Source organism: Chionomys nivalis, chromosome 7 (assembly GCF_950005125.1).
Source record: "Chionomys nivalis chromosome 7, mChiNiv1.1, whole genome shotgun sequence".
NCBI lineage: Eukaryota > Metazoa > Chordata > Mammalia > Rodentia > Cricetidae > Chionomys > Chionomys nivalis.
Genome location: NC_080092.1, coordinates 100113565 through 100131691, shown reverse-complemented (window position 1 = coordinate 100131691; position 18127 = coordinate 100113565). Strand labels below are relative to the sequence as shown.

Below are 18127 nucleotides of genomic sequence, written 5' to 3'. Positions count from 1 at the left end.
GGACACAAGAAACAGCCACTGGCCACCGTATGAAGGCCAAGGAAGGGTAAAACCAACAGTATGATGCACAGTGGAGGACCAAGGAGGGCAGTGAGGCTGGGAGCATGGCTTAGAGGTGGCCCACCATGTGCAAGGCCTTGGATTCAGTTCCCAGCATCACCAGGAGGAGAAAGGAAAAAGGGCAGAAGAGAAGTGTCTGTGGGTTCTAGTGGTCTGTTCCAAGTGCTGACGGAACAGGCACACACAACTGTCCAAACCAATCAAGCTAACCACTCCCACTCCAGCTCTGCATGTCACTACACGCAAATGACAACTAAAAACTGCTTGGGAGGAAAACCACAACACGCAGAGCAACAGAAAACAGCTCAACTGACACGAGCCGTGACACACGCGAGAGTGAACACAACAGGCTTTCTGTGCACCACCAAGCACAGCGTTCTGACCCTGGTGTGCAGGGCTGAGCTGAGCTCAGGAACCACAGGGTCCTCAGCAATACTACAATCAAAATACAAGCCCTGTGCTGGAGAGCCAGCAATCCATGGTAGCAGCAACAAGAACACAGCCACAACAAAACAGGTGAGGAGGTGGATGCCCTTCCCAGCAGCAGCAGCAGCAGCAGCAGCAGCAGCAGCAGCAGCAGCAGCAGCAGCAGCAGCAGAGCATCTGCCAGGAAGTCGAGAGAAAACACAGGACCCCTGAGGAGAAAACCCCAGGCCTTCCTGAAGAAGCCCACCCTAGAGACAGTCGCAATGTGCAGCTCTTCTCAGCCCACTAAGAAGCTGGGTATCATGAGGGTGAGTAATGGCTATGCTAGGTCCTGGCAGGAGCAAGGAGCATTCTGGGGCTCCCCTATCAACACCTGTGAGAACTGCCTGCCCAGGTCCCACCTCTGCTTCCTGGACTCTTTCTTGACTCCAAGACATGAAGTCAGATGGGTCCCTTGCAGCACCTGTATCACCAACCAAAACTACTTTCTCCCCCAAGAAATTATTAATCTGCAACATTCAGGAATAGAAAAAGAAACTGGGAAGTGGAACCTGGGGTTAGCCATGGGATGGCACAGGGGTTCTGTGAAGACATTAAAGGAAATTTTTATACACTGTCCCCAAGTCTGTAGGTATAACTACAATTTCAATGAAATACATGCTGGTTTTCAGTAGGATCTAAGGCATCTTGGGCTGTGCGAGGAGTCATTATTTTATGTATTTCTAAGGGAACAAATGCTTTCTCATATGGGATTTCTACATGGTATTCAGTAAAAGCTACTCAATGAAAGCTAAGCTCAGATGATGAATCGGCCTTACAGGTAAGAGAAAAAGAAGGTCCTTGGGCTGCCTAACCACTCCGCCACTTCCTGAAAGGCCCAGGAGTGTCACTATGCTGAGCTGGCTTCCCTCTGTGTCCTGTCACTTGGGGCTGCACTGTTGGCACAGATGAATGGAGTGGCATCTCCTCTGTGTCCTGCTCTCTGATTCTAAAGCTAACAGTGAAACTCAGGACTCAGTCTCCATAGGAGGACCTCATGGCCATAACCATGCACCACGAAGCAATGACAACAGTGTCGAGGCCATCTGTCAGACTAAATGTGAACAGTATCCCATCCTCAGAAGTGTTCGTGACGGCCAGGGATGTGGCTCAGTGGAGGAGCAAACCTCTTAGCAGGCAGCAGGCTTAATACCAAAGCAGAGAGGAGACAGGCTATACGGCAGATCAGAAGCTCAGACAGAAGAGACACTGAACAGAATGTAAGAGACATGTGCATGAGGAAGTCTCTCAGATTCCAACTCCACCCCGAAGAGAAGAGGTGGGAAGGGTGAGGCAGCGCCAACGTGTGAAGCAGAGCTGATGAAAAGATCAAAGAGGGCAGATAGGATGAGCCACACAAAACAACACCTTACCAATTCAAAAAAAAAAAACTGATGTGGGATGTCCTTCTGTATATATATGTTGCTCTTATTGGTTAATGAATAAAGCTGCCTTGGCCTATGGCAGACAGAATATAGCCAGGTTGGAAGAGATATAGATAAAGAATAGGCAGAGCCGGGGGGACACCATGCAGCTGCTGAAGGAGAAGGACGCCCAGAACCTTTACTGGTAGGCCACAGCATGGTGGCAATACATAGATTAATAGAAATGGGTTAATTTAACTAAAGAGCTGGCTAGGAATACGCTAAGCCATTGGCCAAACAGTGTTGTAATTAATATAGTTCCTGTGATTATTCGGATCTGAGCAGTCGGGAAACGAGCAGTATCGGCTTACAAAAACCAAAGGAAAGAGCTTTGAAATGAGCCCAAGAAGGGTGTTGTCAGTGCAATCTTCAATGCTAAGGGCTGGATACAGCTCAGGGTAGAGTACACTGAGACTCACAGCCAACATTTCACCAGAAAGGACAGAGTTTACATATGAAAACACCTTGAAACTGAGAAAAAGTCAAGTACACCAAATTCTACACAACCACACCTAGCTTTTCACTTGGCTTCTAGGAGTTTAGAATCAGAACCACATTTGCACAGTGAGTATCCTATGCACTGAGCTATCTTCCCAGATTCAGTGGAGACCCTGTCTCAAAACAAATCAAATAAATAAATAAAGTAGAAAGTGACTAATGAAACCATCTGCACACATCCCAAAATAAATAAATGTAGGTTTTCTATTATATTAATTTTATCCCAGTTCTAAAACATCTCCACATAGATAGTTGGCCCAGCACTATGGTGACCCCCCCCCAGGTGTGTAGACACCTCCACAACACATGGGTCCTCCACAGTATGAAGTCAGACAGCACAGGAAGGGTGCATTCCCTATGATCCACCACTCACCTCCCCCATCAGCACTTTCTCGTTCAGCTGGGGACAATTTTACAGCTTCACAGTGACATGCAGTGAGCATATGGGGACTCCCTTTGGCACTCCCAAACTCAGCCTTCAGTGCCTTCTGCTTCCTGACTGTCAGCACCTCCAGCTGTACCCTGGCACCTGTTCTTCAGGGCCATATGACCAGGCGCTCTGGACCACAGACAAAGGTTCACTTCTGAAGCCCATCCCAGGAAGAAATGCGCTGGTGTCAGAGGGCTGGACGGGCTACAGTCTTAGTACTCAGCAAGCATTGTGTCTTTGCCCAAATCTGAACACTCAGAGAGAGTGACTTCATCAGTAGAAGAGAGAGGTCCCCTAGAGCTTGGGAGGAAAAACATCAAGGCCTCTTCCACTGCAAAAATAGCAGGCCTGGAGCGGGCCATTAGCAGAGGTGGGAAGGCGCCTGATCTCCAGGACACCAGAGGCAAGGAGACAGGAAGCAGGATGAGCACACAGGGATTCTCTGAGGCACAAAGCTCCTGGGTGGCCATGGGAGCCTCCGAGTGTGGCTCAGGCACCAGCACCTCGGAGTCCAAGGAAGGAGGGCTAAACAAGGTCTCCCGGCACTGGGGTCAACCAGCCACAAATTAGCCTTCCTCCTTCTTCTCCTTCGTCTTTTTTTTTTTTTTTTTTTTTTTTTTTTGGTTTTTTCGAGACAAGGTTTCTCTGTGGTTTTGGAGCCTGTCCTGGAACTAGCTCTTGTAGACCAGGCTGGTCTCGAACTCACAGAGATCCGCCTGCCTCTGCCTCCCAAGTGCTGGGATTAAAGGCGTGCGCCACCACCGCCCGGCCTCCTTCGTCTTTTTTTTATTTTGGTTTTTCGAGACAGGGTTTCTCTGTGGTTTTGGAGCCTGTCCTGGAACTAGCTCTTGTAGACCAGGCTGGTCTCGAACTCACAGAGATCCGCCTGCCTCTGCCTCCCAAGTGCTGGGATTAAAGGCGTGCGCCACCACCGCCTGGCTCATCTTTTTTTTAAGACAAAGCTGTCCTGGACTCACTCTGTAGACCAGGCTGGCCTCAAACTCAGAGATGCGCCTGCCTCTGCCTCCTGAGTGCTGGGATTAAAGGGGTGCGCCACCGTGTCCACACCAGCTTCCACTCCCACTTCCAATCTTAAAGGAATGATGAAGTAACATGGCAGGATTGGAGAAAGGGGTCAGAGAAGGCCAACGTTCATCTGGGCAGACCAAACCAGTCTGCACATCCTGTTCTCCCGCTCTCCCTCGGCACCAGTGCAAAGACAGAAAGGCCAACATGCTGCAGAGGGCAAAGGGCAAATCCTCAGACCTGATATAGCATGGGGGTGGGGGGTATTGCTCCCAATGGCTGGAACCTGTTCTGGGCACCACCGAAAGCAGTATGAGCTCCACAGCCTACCTTCCTCTCAAATGACGGCAGCTGTGTGCTTCCTGACTAGCTACAATAAGCACTCAATTAGCAGCTCGGGTTTTTAGCAGAGTGGTTTTTAGGTATTAGTTCCATATCCAGAAGGCTGTTGCAACATCGTGGCCTTTGGGGACAGGGCAAGGCAGGAAGTGTGTGGGCAGGGCTGACTAAGAAGCCGTTCATTCAGCTGAAGAGTATCCATAAGAGTTCTCCCTGAGCACAGTCCATGGAAAAGCTGTCAGGCAAGAAGAGAGAAAAGACGAGGAGGAAAGACGCAGGATGGAGCATGATTAATGCCAGAACAAAAACACAAGCAAACACTTGTCCTGGGCATGATCACTAACATCTGGGCAGGAAACAGCTAAGGGAAGCCATCACAACACAACGGTTAACCCCACGACAGTCAGAAGACATATCTCCACCATCTTACAAATTTAATGAGGACAGGGCAAAGCGCTTCACACACGATTTTGAATCATGTCAACAGTGAGTCAGCCAGCTACAATTCTGCCTGTGGCTAGGAGTCCTCATTTGCAGTTTGTCACAGAAACACAAACAGGTGGATAATGCCCAACCTTTAGCTCCACAGAGAATCAAGCCATGCTGAGGAGAGAGAAGGCTGCCAGCCGAGGAAGCCAGCTACACCAGAGCACGGTGCAGTCCTAGCATGAGAGCAGCTAGGGATGACGGCGCCCCCATAACAGGACTGTGTCCAGATGAGCAGTACTGTCAAATCAAAACCTGAGTCCCCCAAGCTGGGGTCACTGCAGACATCAGTCTACTCCACGATGATCCACGAGCACCTCTCAGGTCCAGAGCACATTCCATTCTTCTCAGGTTATCCATGCATCCATGCCTGACTCTGAAGATCCCCAGTAAGGCAGAACACACTGACTGCTGCCAGCACCGGTGTCCAGCACATCCCACTGTAAATCCAATGCACAATTCCAGGGTGGGGTCAGGGAGGAGTTCTAGCACTATCCCATCCATTCTGCCCCTCAGAGCAGAAGAGGAGCAGTCCAAGGAAAGCTCAGGCCCACCCTTGGGGCTCTGAGAGTGCAGGCAGTGGGGCACGACAGAGCTTTCTCCAAGGCTAGCACTCACGGTTCACTGAGCAGCAAGCCATGTGTGGCTCCTCACATTCCCCATCAACCAGCAACTAGCTCACTTCAGGGAGGAGGCACAGACGGACAGGTCCCAGCAACCCTAACTGCAACCCACAAACACACAACATACACAAGTACTGGGCTCTGAAAACAACACCTGTACCTAAACCACCACAGGACATGTCTGTAAATCCAACATAGAAAGAAAAGTGCAGCACTAGAGAGGCAGAGGCAGGCAGATCTCTAAGTCTGAGGTCAGCCTGGTCTACAAAGAGAGTTCCAGGACAGCCAGGGTTACTACACAGAGAAGCACTCTTCCAAAAAAAACCTAAAATCAAAATCAAAACCAAAAAACTAACAAAAAAAAAATGGAAGGAAGGAAGAAATGAAGGAAAACAGCTGTCCCTGGCCATCTCATCCGCTCCAGTTCATAGAAAGCAGCTCACAAGGCATGTGTGCAGTCCAAGGGTACAGCCCTATCACCAAGGTAGCGATGGCTGCTCTTGGAGCAAGAACCAGCCCAGGAGCCTTGTTTTGGTGAAGAGTCCACTGCTTGGCAGGAGGATCAATAAGATCATGTGTCATCTGATAACTACAAACAGCTCCACTGTGACAGACACAGGAAGAATGCCCCGAAAAGAAGCTGGGACCTAAACCTGCCTGAAGTAAGCACAGAGCATGGCTGCATATGGTCCCTAAGAGCCCAAGGTGGCTGCACAGAGCCTGAGGCCATTCCTGTTGGTCCAGACGAGAAGGGGCTATTCCTATAGCAAAGAGCACTCCCCTCGGTGGACGCCTGCACTGACGAGTGGGCCCATTCAGTGGTCACCTCAGCTCCCTTGCCAAGTGCTCCAGGAGCACCAAAGCTCCTTGCCTCTGAAACACAGTTGGCTTTTCCCTCACTGTCCCACAAAACTAATTTTATATACCTACGGTTATAAGGCAAAGTCTTAAATTTAACAAGAACTAAATATCCCATCAGTATCAAACTGATAAGTTATTTAGAAAAAGGCTCTATGAGCTGGTCATGAAAATACAGCCCAATACAGAGCCCAGGAGCCTCTAGAAATGAAATCACAGTGGTTTCTCTAAATTCTTTCCTGAACCAAAAGTCACCTTTATCCAAGTATTTGATTTTGAATCACCACAGCCAGAAAAGTCAGAAGGAAATGTGGGACTAGCGAGGACACAGGCAATGGGCCAGGCACCACTGGCATTACGGGTTACAGTCAGTTCTCAGCTCCTTCTGCTATGGAGATTAACACAGCCGTCGACTCCCACCCACGCCGACGTGGAAGCTCCTGGGATTTCAGCAGATATGAATGGAATGACCTCACTGCAGACTGCCTGGCCTCTGCGAGCGGTGTGATGAGGCAAACAGAGGAAGGGAAAACTGAACCAAGGGTCTTTCCATCAGGTCCTGGGATTTAATAGCATCCCCATTGTTTTGCTGCAGATGGCACATCAACCTCTCTTTATTACTGCAAAGGCACAAGAGCTCTGTTGAGTGCAGTAAAGCGGTGCTTGTTTAGCTCTGCAGCATTACAAAGGATCCTGATTTACAGCTGGGACCAGGCACCTTGCACCACACATCTGAGCCGGGTAATTACCTCTTGTTCTGTGCGAACTCCTGCCTGCAGCATGAAGTCTGCACTGCTGAGAGGCTTTGCACTGAAGTCGGGTCTCCTTCTCGATCCTCCTCTCATACGAAGTATCTAAGCTGAGGAGCAGAAGATGTGCTACAAGCTCTTACAGCCCATCCCTGCATTTGACATTCTCCAGCCAGAGGCATCGTGGTGACAAATGTTACTTTAGGCTTGTTTCTACAATGAGGAGTCCCCCTAATGGCATATATCAAGAAACTCTGAGGCACTTCTACCACACCTAAAACTGAATGCATCAGTTCTGGATTCAAGAAGAAACTAGTCCGTATTTATGGCTGAAGGAGAGCGTCCTGGATGTAGGGAGAGACAAACAGCCTCTTGCTAAGCTGCAGTCCCATTGGGTGCAACAACTCAACTAGAGCCCACTTGTGTCTTACACTGACATCTCCTGAGCATCCTGGAGTCCTGAAACCATTCCCACCGCAAATCCATTCGTTGTTCAGGTCTGTGTCTGAAACTTGCTGCCTTTAACCAGTTCTCCCCAACTTGAAACCCCTGGAAGGCGGCACCCACTGTCCCAATGCAGCTCCTCCACTGCCGCAGCTCACACGTGACTCAGTACTGTCCTCATGTCTGGATCGTTTATTACATGTAAAAGTGACTTACCTTAAGTCACAATGCCATGGAACAGATCTGCTCTGGGACAGAGACTTACATTGAAAGTGGGCTGGAAAGATGGCTCAGCAGTTAGGAGCACTGGCCAGGTTCACATGGCAGCCCCCAACCATCTGTACCCTCAAGTCCACCTGAGCTCAGAGGGCACCACATGCACATGGTGCGCAGCACATGCAGGCAAAACACTATACACAAAAAATAATTTAAGAAAAAAGAAGCAAGCTATATATGGTGGCACACGCCATTAATCCCAGCACTTGGGAGGCAGAGACAGGCAGATTGTAGGTAGAAACTGCTTATTCATTTCCTGAATGCTCAGACCCAAATAATCAGACAGAAACTATATTAATTACAACACTGTCTGGCCAATAGCTTAGGAGTATTTTTATCTAGCTCTTACATCTTAAATTAACCCATTTTTATTAATTTATGTATCACCACAAGGCTGTAGCCTACTGGTAAGGTTCCAGTGTCTGTCTCCTTTAGAAGCTACATGGCATCTCCTTGATTCCGCCTGTTCTCTCCCTACAACGCTACCAGACTAGCTATATTCTGTCCTGCCATAGGCCAAAGCAGCTTCTTTATTAATTGATGGTAATAAAACATATTCACAGGATACAAAGGGGAATCCCACATCATGTCCCCTTTTCTATCTAAATAAAAAGGAAGGTTTTAACTTTAACATAGTAAAATTACATAAAACAAAACAGGAATCAAGCAAGAATTGCAGTTACAATATATCTAATTTACTTTTTATCATACCTAGGGAAACTATATGTCTTGAACTCCATCAAAGACCCCAGAAGGATATAATATTACCTAAGTAACGCACATCAGCAGATCTCTGTGAGTTCAAGGCCAGCCTGGTCTACAGAGTGAATTCTAGGACAGCCAGAGATACACAGAGAAACCCTGAAGAAAGACAGACAGACAGACAGACAGACAGACAGAAAGGTTTCCTACTTTAGAAGATTCTGTTCACTGAGTGCTAGTGTGAACTCGCTAACACCTAAATTTCATGTCAAACTCTGTGACTAATAAAGCTGGCAAAAAAAAACCACACTCGTGGAATAAACGTTATTAATACGCTGAAATCTTAATGTGTAACCTGAATGATTACCTCCTTGTAGATGAATCCTCTACGAGAACAACAATTAGAGCAGCAGAGACTCCGCAGGAGCATCAGAAGATCCGAAGTCATCTGCTAACACACTATAAACACACAACTGGAGGTTTGAGTGTCGTGGTCTGATACTCCCTATCCTAGACAAGCAAGCAATGGTGCAAAGACGACCCAGGAAAGGCCGGATTAGCAGAGTCAAAGACAGGTCCTCTCCATGCACTGCACAGAAACTAACAAGGCCACTCCACCCACGCTCCCTTCAGCACTGGCATGCTGAACACCTGCAAAGCCTTCAAGGAAACCATTCTTTCACTGGGACACTGGCATCTCGGTTACTTTTAAGGGAATCTCTCAATCCTAACCCAAATGCCAAATGCATTGCACTCTCTGGGATTTGTATATAAACCACCAGAAATAACACATTTGAAAGACAAAAAGCAAACCCCTGAGATCCTGTCTTGAAAAGGAAAAAGGCTCAAATGTAAAACACGAAGATTCAGAACTCTCTCCAAATGATTAAGAACCTCCCCACCAAATGCTACCGCATAAATTACCTAAGAGCATTGCTACAGATCAAAAGACGTGTATTTGTGGCTATTCTCTTCCTGAAGAATGTAAATAATGTACAAGAGACACCTGGGTTCCAGCTCTGCGGATAAGTAACTGACAAGTCAGCCGCCTGGGCAGGCAAGGGTTCAGTGGTGAAGTTATGACAATCGTTTGCTTCTCTCATGCTTACAGCTAAAAGGTGAAGGCCAACTAGTCAGATCCTTAAGAGGAGCATGGCTAGGGCAACGTGCTCACCACGACTGCCTCCACACACACCAGAATCATGCTTCACAAAGGCGTTCCCATCAACACCTCAAATTCTAATTTCCTCTTAAACTTACTAAACCTTCAAACCAGTTAGTGAGAAAGGTAACGAAAAGAGATCTTTGGGTTGTTGACAAACAGCTTAGGATCTTATAGGCAACGTGACACAGTTAACTCCATGTCAGTTTTCTTCAAAAATAAAAACTACAGAGAGATAACAACAAAGACATATTAGTTGGCGGCTGACTCTCACCTTCTGTATTAAGGCTAAACACATAACAGGTGTCACCCTCGGAGTGTTAGGTGCTCTCCCCTACATCTCAGCATCTAAGGCAGGAAAGCTCTACCCAGTTGATGAAGAAAAATTATTGAAAATTCATTTTTTTGTGCAAAATTAAAACCTTAAAGAACACTTAGCCAGGTGGTGGTGGCACACACCTTTATTTAATCCCAGCACTTGGGAGGCAGAAGCAGGCAGATCTCTTGAGTTCAAGGCCAGCCTGATCTACAGGGTGAGTTCCAGGACAGCCAGGGCTACCCAAAGAAACCCTGTCTTGAAAAATTAAAAACCCTTTCTCTTTTATAAAAGTTTCCTAGAGGAAAGTTTCACCAAATAAACAGAGCACTACATAGACCACTCACAAGCACCATGTACTTCACAATGAAAAGGCTGCACATGGGCTGACAGTGACGGTGACAGGTGACAGGAGGCCTTGAGGAACAGCAATTACTGGATGATCTGATGTGACGCCAAGGTTCTCACTCAGGTTTAAACCAAGGAACCCATGACTGAGGAAGGAAGGGCAAACACAGCGGGCTTACCCTTGGCTGCCAGTTCTCATACTGTTTCTGCAGATTTGCGCCGATGGTTTCCAGAGCTTTCTGAGGACCCATAGACAGAGGATCTGTAGAAGCAACAAAAGGAAAATTCAGTAAATGAGCACATCCTCTTTTGGAAAAGCTCTTGCATGGAGCTTCCTCTTCCACAGTACAGTCACCTTTGGCAAGACACACATCCAGGCCTGTTTTATCTGTACTTAACCAGAAGCAGAACTGCTAACACACTGGATGGCTCCACAGCCCAGAAAACTATCCCTGCTTGTTTACTAAATGCTTCAGGGCAACCACTCCTCTACTGCAGTACCTGCCCTCCTGCCCATCCTTCTGCTCTGCTGCTGCTGCTCACTGTCAAGAGGCCCAGCTGTGCTGCTAGTGGGATTTCATATTAGAAGTGCAATCCTCCTGTGTGCAGAATTGGAAAGACAGAAGAAAGAAGGGAAAGGGGGAGAGGGAGGGAGGGAAGGAGGGAGGGAAGGAATGAGGGAGGGAGGGAGGGAGGGAGGGAGGGAGGGAGGGAGGGAGGGAGGGAGGGAGGGAGGGAGGGGCCAAAAGCGACACACAATCATCTTCATCTAGATTATCACTTGCACAAACATACTCAGAGACCTCTGGTTTTCTGCTTAGTCACTGAGTAGCTTCTACACTAACAACCCTAAGTCTGCAGTTCTCACACCTGTCTGTCTCAGGACCCCTGGCCAGTCTTTAAACATCTGATGGCCCTAAAGAGCATCTGTCTATAGATATATACCATATTAGAATATAAGAGCCAGGCAGGAGGAACACAATTTCAAGACCAGCCTGTGTTACAAAGAGAATGTGCAAATGAGAGAGAAAAGGAGTATTTAATTCATAGAGGGAAAACTATTTTATCTTTGTTCATTTAAATACGACAAACGTGGACTGGAGAGACAGCTCAGCAGTTAAATGTACCTGCTCCTGCAGAGGACTTGTGTTCATTCCCAGCACCCTCATCACAGTTTACAACCATCCATAGCTCCAGTTCTAGAAAAGCCAATGCCTTCTGACCTCCTGCAGCAGGCATGCATGCAGGACAGGCATACATAGGAGCAAAACACTCCTATGTATAATATATACAATGATCTTTTTAAAAACCAAATATGATAAATTCACTGTCTTAACATGAATATGATGAAAAATAATGATGATCTCTCCAAAAATTTAGTGAAAAGGGGCTGAAGACATAGCTCTCAGTGGGTAGAATGCTTTGCCTAGCATGCATGAAGCCCTGGGTTCCATCTTCAATACCACAAAAAAAAAAAAAAAAAAAACAGGCATGGAGGTGTAGGCCTGCAATCTCAGCACCCAGGAGAAAGGTGGGAAGATCAGAAGTTCACAAGGTCAAAAGCATTGAAGTTGGCCACATTCGCCCTGTCAAGCTCCTGAGTGGTCTTGCCATTCCTACACCCAAAGCACCGTGCACTTTCACAAGGCTCATGCCTCGTTCATCCTCCCGGGCACATGAATCCTGGGATAATTATGTGAAAGGAACCCCCTAACCAGAGCGTTTCCAGTGCTCAGGGCACAAAAATTTTCTGCTATCTTTGGAACTTGCTCTGTCAAGGGTGAGAGGGAAACTCAATCCAAGGGCTCACCATTAGCCACGATGTGAGCATGGCTGCCAGCAAGGGCTAGAAGTGGACTTTTCTGGGGAGGAAGGGGGTCAAGACAGGGTTTCTGTGTGTAGTCCTGGCTGGGTGCTGGGATTAAAGGTGTGTGCCAGCACCACCTGGCTCTTTGCTTCTTGTTTTGTTTTAACTGCAAAGATGTGGAAGAAAGGACAGCAGTCACTTCACTCCTTCAGAAGGCTCCAGCAGTACCATCAATCAGAAAGGTCAAAGGCTGAGCAAGCTGGTTTCTATGGGAACTCCAGACAGGGCAAAGACAACAAGAAAACAACAACAACAACTCTGCCCAGAGAGAGTATAGTTCCCCTTGGGGTTAACTGCAGAAACTCATGGACAACTGCACCACTGAAGCAAACGCATGTTCATAGACAAACATCATTAAAAGGCTTTTCATTATAAAAAATAAATCTTGGGCTGGGTGGTGGTGAAACACACCTTTAATCTGAGCTTTCGGGAAGCAGAGGCAGGTGGATCTCTATGAGTTTGAGGTCAGCCTGGTCTACAAAGCAAGTTCCAGGACAGGCTCCAAAGCAGAGAGAAATCCTGTCTTGAAAAACCATGGATGGATGGATGGATGGATGGATGGATGGATGGATGGATGGATGGATGGTGGATGAATGCTCAATCAATCAATCAATCCAGTCTCGGGCTGGAACAAGCAGTTAAGAGCTTAAGAGCACTGGCTGCTCTTCCAGAGTATCTGGGTTCAATTCCCAGCACCAACAAGGCAGCTCACAATTATCTGTAACTCCAGTTCCAGAGATCCAACACCATCACACGGACATACACAGGCAAAACAACGACACCAATAAAATAAATTATTTTTTAAATATTTATTTATTTATTATGTATACAATATACTGTCTACATGTATGCTTGCAGGCCAGAAGGGGGCACCAGACCCCATTACAGGTGGTTGTGAGCCACCACGTGGTTGCTGGGAATTGAACTCAGGACCTTTGGAAGAGCAGGCAATGCTCTTAACCGCTGAGCCATCTCTCCAGCCCCATAAATTATTAAAGAAATAAATTTTTCATTTAAGATGACTGTGGCCTCATAAACCCCTCTCCTGTACATGACACAAAGTGTCTCAATCTTACATAGTTTCCTTTGAGTAATCACAGCACTGGCAATTCAAGAGGCCAGAGCCATGTCATGCCTTGAAGGACGGTGCTCCAAAGACAACTAATATTATATTTTTATTAAATGTTTCTAGGGCTGGGGATGTAGCGCAGTAGTAGAGAGCTTGCCCAGTACGTACAAAGCCCTAAAGTCAACCCCAGTACATTATTAACCATGAACATGCGTGGTTACCTGGAATTCCAGTGCAATGTCATCTCTGGCTTCACTGCAAGTGTGAGGCCAGCCTGGCCTACATGAGAGCCTGTCTCAAACCAGACAGGCAGTCACGACACATGCCTTTAACCCCAGCACTTTGGTAGATTTCTGTGAGTTTGAGGCCAGCCTGATCTACAGAGCAAGTTCCAGGACAGCCAGGGCTACACAGAGAAACCGTAGACAAGGGGTGGCGGGGGGGGGGGGGGCAAAGAGAACCAACACTTCCAATTTCATGGATTCTAAGAAAGAGACTTGGGGATCCCCAGATCCCAACACTAACACCTTCAACATGGCTTTTAGTGCTGTTTCCCACAGAAAATATTCTTTCAACAGAAGACAAGAAGCCTGCGTCCTATGAGCTGTCACTCTCCACTCCCTCAACCATGCTGGCCAGGCCCTGACCTAGGAACTAAATTCCTAGTCACAGCCAATAATGACAGGCTCATTCCTGACCCCATCCTTCCGAAGGGACCACGCCACCCTGATAGGTAGCTTTCTATCAGACATCAGCAAAGACCTTCTTCCCGAGTGGGGAGATCTTGCCCTTCCTGCTCGTCGTCCACAGCTTACAGTCATGTTCACCATCGGTATATGAAAATGTCAGCAGCAATTGCAGTGCTCCATCAGCCTCCTTGTTCTCCGGGCGCCCAGCCTGCCCTGCTCCACTCTGCACAGACAAACACCCCTTCCCAGGAACTCACTCAGCAACTACTCTGTTTCACTTTTCTTGGCCTCCAACTATAAAATCTTGGAAGAAGCACACAGAATTGCCTTTGTAGAGGATGAATGAATTCCAGGAAAGGCCACGTGGACCTGTGGGTGACAACAAAGGGCTGGCATCATCCTGTCATCTTGTCATGCCCAGACTGAAAGGCATAATGACGAAAATCTCCCCAAATTTATCAAAGACAAACACAGATTCAAAGAGCTCTGTGAGACACAAACAGCATAAATCCAGGAAAGTCCCACACAGACACACACTAACCACACGGCTAAGACAAAGACAAAGGACACCCAGAAGAGAAACCCAGTCACAGCCTGCCAGCATCAACAAAGCTCTGGGCTCCCCCACAACATTGACAATCAGACAAAATAGACCAATGTCTCCAAAATTCCACACGAAAATGAGTTCAATCTAATATTCGAGTTTGGGGGAACAAATGAGGCCTTGTAAACATGGACAAAGTGTGTGCTTCGTGTTCCTTCCCTTAGGAAGTGAACCACGAAGAAAATAAGTGAATCTGGGGAAAGGGCACACGAGGTGTACGTGTGTGTGCGTGCAACTAGGCCTTCTGAGCAACAGGTCTAGGGACCAAGTGCCAGCTGGGAATGGGAAGGGGCACCTGAAATAGCAACAGATCGGCAAGGACAGGTCTCAGCAGGGGGTGGGGGTGAGGGGTCTGGGTCATGCTGACAGCAGGTGGGAAGTTGACTGCAATAAGAAAAAACAAGAAAAGCTCATCCTAAACTCCAGCAGAGAAGCAGGGAGTCCTGCAACTGTGGGAACAGCACAGTCAAGAACAGAACCAACCGGAGCAGCCTTTCCTAACAGAACCAACCGGAGCAGCCTTTCCTAACAGAACCAACCGGAGCAGCCTTTCCTAACAGAACCTCTAGTACTACTTGACTCTGTGTGCATGCTTCAGTTTAGACTTTTTGTCTTAAATAAGATTAACCAAAAAACTTGGTGACAGGTTCTGTATCTGGAAGGGAACTTTACCCACAAGTATGTCAACATCTTCAGAGGACTTCTCAAGCGTGGGTGTTGGACCTCTCGTTTCTGGAAACTCCTGAAGGACCCTGGCACTAAGTGAAGCCATGTGAGGGGCTGTTCTTAATACTGCCCCTTGAAGAGCTACGGGAAATCTGTCTGAGCACCACAAGACGTGGCGTCGGTCTTCATGTCTCTTTGCTCCATGAACAGATAATCCCAGAATCTGAAAACAATCTCAAGGATCCCAACCATAAACCACAAGGCCAACTATACTCCTGCAAATCAGAAACGCTGATATGCGGTGGGGTCTCGACCTCCACTGTCCTAAAACTTGTTAGGTGGCTCACAGCCATCTTGAATGTCTGGCCTCCTGCCTCCACTTCCCCAGTGCTAGGATTACAGACGTGTGTCAGCACACGCAGTCCCCGTGGTGCTGCAGGGCAAACCCAAGACTTGGCACACGCTAGCCTGGAACTCCACCATCTGCCCTGAATCAGATTACAGTGAGAAGCCACCTATGCGGACTAACGCGGCGAAACCTTCCCAGTATCAGGCCACACTGTCTGTGGTGAACAGAGCAACGTTCATCTGCCCACACTAACTGAGCAGCAACAGTGAACGTGGAGGCCTGTGGGTAAGAAAAAAGCCATTTCCTCTTCGGAAAGATAGGTCTGTCTGGTTAAGATATGGCTCATCGTATCAGTGCATGTGGTTCTGATAAGCCACAGTGCAGGGAGGGCAGGAAAGTTGAGGGGCACAAGTTCCTAAGGTCTGGTCTACCAGGAGGAGGAAGGACTGAGGCTGGCCTCCTCTCTTGAACTTTAACCCCATACCTTCTTCCCAACTAAGGCTGCAGGTGCCCCTCAGTCCAGCGGCCCCCACAGTATAGAGCAGAGGCATTAGAGGCCTGCAGCACAGGTAGCCTATCCACTGCCCATTCTTTCCCTACTGGCCTCCACAGCTGATTCCCAGGGAGGGGCCAACTAAGTGAGTCTGTGCTGTGTAGCAGTTTCTCTGAGACTGAAAAATTGCATATCCTTAGACAGAATGTAAAAACTCAAAACAGCTTCTAAGGCCCTGAAACTGACCAGATTCTGAGGCTCTTCCTCCCCTGAGAGCAAGGTGCTCAAAGTCCCTCTCAGGGCCAGGCTGTTAAGAAAGTTGAGACAGCCGAGCATGACCACGTACATGCCTTTGTGGGCAGATCTCTGATTTCCAGGACAGTCAGGGTTACACAGAGAAGCCCTGTCTAAAAACCAAACTAACTAAAAAAGCAAAAACTACACATACAAGAAAGCCGAGACAGCCCAGCTTCCTAGAAGCAAAGACCAGCCAAGCAGCCTGAAACGTAGAGATCAGCAGGGCTGCTTGAAGAGGCTGCTCAGTCCAACTGGTCCACCTGGAAGGACGCTCTCCAGCCTGCTGAGCTGCCCAGAGCTCCAGGTCCCCAGCTTTGTGAGCTGTCACTCGAGCTGGGGTGCAGCTGTTTCTGAGTCGTTTCTGCTCCTGTAAGTGACCCCAATAAAACTCACTGATCCACCAAGCTGGACTTTGGTGGTATCTAACTTTGGTCTGTCATGGGTGCCTTATCAGGGATGAATAGAGGGGTGTGTGTGTATGTGTGTGTGTGTGTTTGCACGCACACGTGCATCTCTCCAGGAAAAGCTGTCACACAACAGTGTGTCACCTCTGATCTACTAGAAACCCCTACAGTCAATTAGTTTTATTTCCTCCTAAAATTATGGCAATGAGTAGAAGAGAGAGCCAACAGTGAGGAGAACAGGAAGAATCTGTGGCATCGCCCCAGAGGCTAACGCCGAGTACCAGGCCAGTGTCAGGTGCAGGCTCACAGCTGTAATCTGCTCTTAGCAAACCCTATTCCCCAAAGCCAGTGTGGCTTCATCTTGGGAAGAAAGTGATAAAGGGGCACTAGAAGAAGGGGTGGAAACGCTAGCTGGCATCACTGTAAGGCTTTTGGATTTAAATGTTTTCCCTTTAGATCCTCGGCATAAGCCCTCTGAATCTCACAGCACTTAACTATGATATGGAAAGGAGGGTGGCTGGGCACCTCCCAGCCCGGGATAGCTCTCTGGTGACGGGGCCCAAGGGCCTGTATGACACCGACAGTGCTGCTGGTCAGGCAACAGCAGATCTCTGTTCTCCTTCCCCTTTACTTACTATCCCCTTCATACACACACACACACACACACACACACACACACACACACACACACACACCTTGATGCGGAGCCCAGCCAGACTTTCCTTCCAAAGAACTACATTCTCCGACCACCACTGTCATCCCTGACAGCACAGACTCTGGGAAGGCTCTGCAAGACTCTCCGCAGACTGCTGGGCTCCAGACACCCTCCCTCAGGTGAGTATCAAATAAGAACACATGCTGCCAAGAGCTGTGCTAGGTGTTCGGAACGTGGCTGCCCTTGGGCTTCTGGTTCCATGTTCTGGGTCTGGTTTCATGGGTGCAGCGAGTTTGGGGAAAGCCGTCTGAACCTGAGTATGACTCCTTTATGTAGGACACGTTGAGCCTCCTGCATGGAGACAGTGCCACAACAGAAATACAAAAGCAGACGTAACACAAAGCTCACAGCTCAAAGAAGCTTTGTAGTTCTCTGTGCCTTGTAGTTAGCAGACACTTGAGCATTTGCTAATTGACTCATTAGTAGAGTACTGCCTACTGGATGGAGTGTAAATCAGAGAGTGCCTTTCAAGGATTCCTCTATTAATTAGTTGTGTAACCTTGAATGACTAATTTTTGATTGAGAAAATACATAATAGCAAAAGGGCTACTTTGAAATTAGGAATGGCTCTTGAAGATTGTATCTTATTAATCATAATGTCATCTCTCCATTTTATAATTAGTGGCAAACACAATACAGGGCCTGTCTCCTCTCTGAGTTTCAGTGCAAAGCCTGGCCACTAGGCTGTGCAGAGCTGGGCAGGTCCACCCCAGGGACTGGCTAGTGGTAGGACCTCTCAGCCCCGGAGTGGATAGGATCCTAGGGCAG

At 48.0% G+C, this 18127-nt stretch overlaps 1 protein-coding gene across 2 annotated transcripts in view; it reads right to left on the bottom strand.

Annotated features, from left to right (window-relative positions):
- Positions 1–18127, bottom strand: part of Rptor (regulatory associated protein of MTOR complex 1) — a 301243-nt gene that overhangs the window by 213654 nt on the left and 69462 nt on the right. For both annotated transcript variants that reach the window (XM_057774578.1, XM_057774579.1), the window contains exon 3: positions 10386–10468. In XM_057774578.1, coding sequence (XP_057630561.1) covers positions 10386–10468 — 83 coding nt within the window. The remainder of the gene's footprint in view (positions 1–10385; positions 10469–18127) is intronic.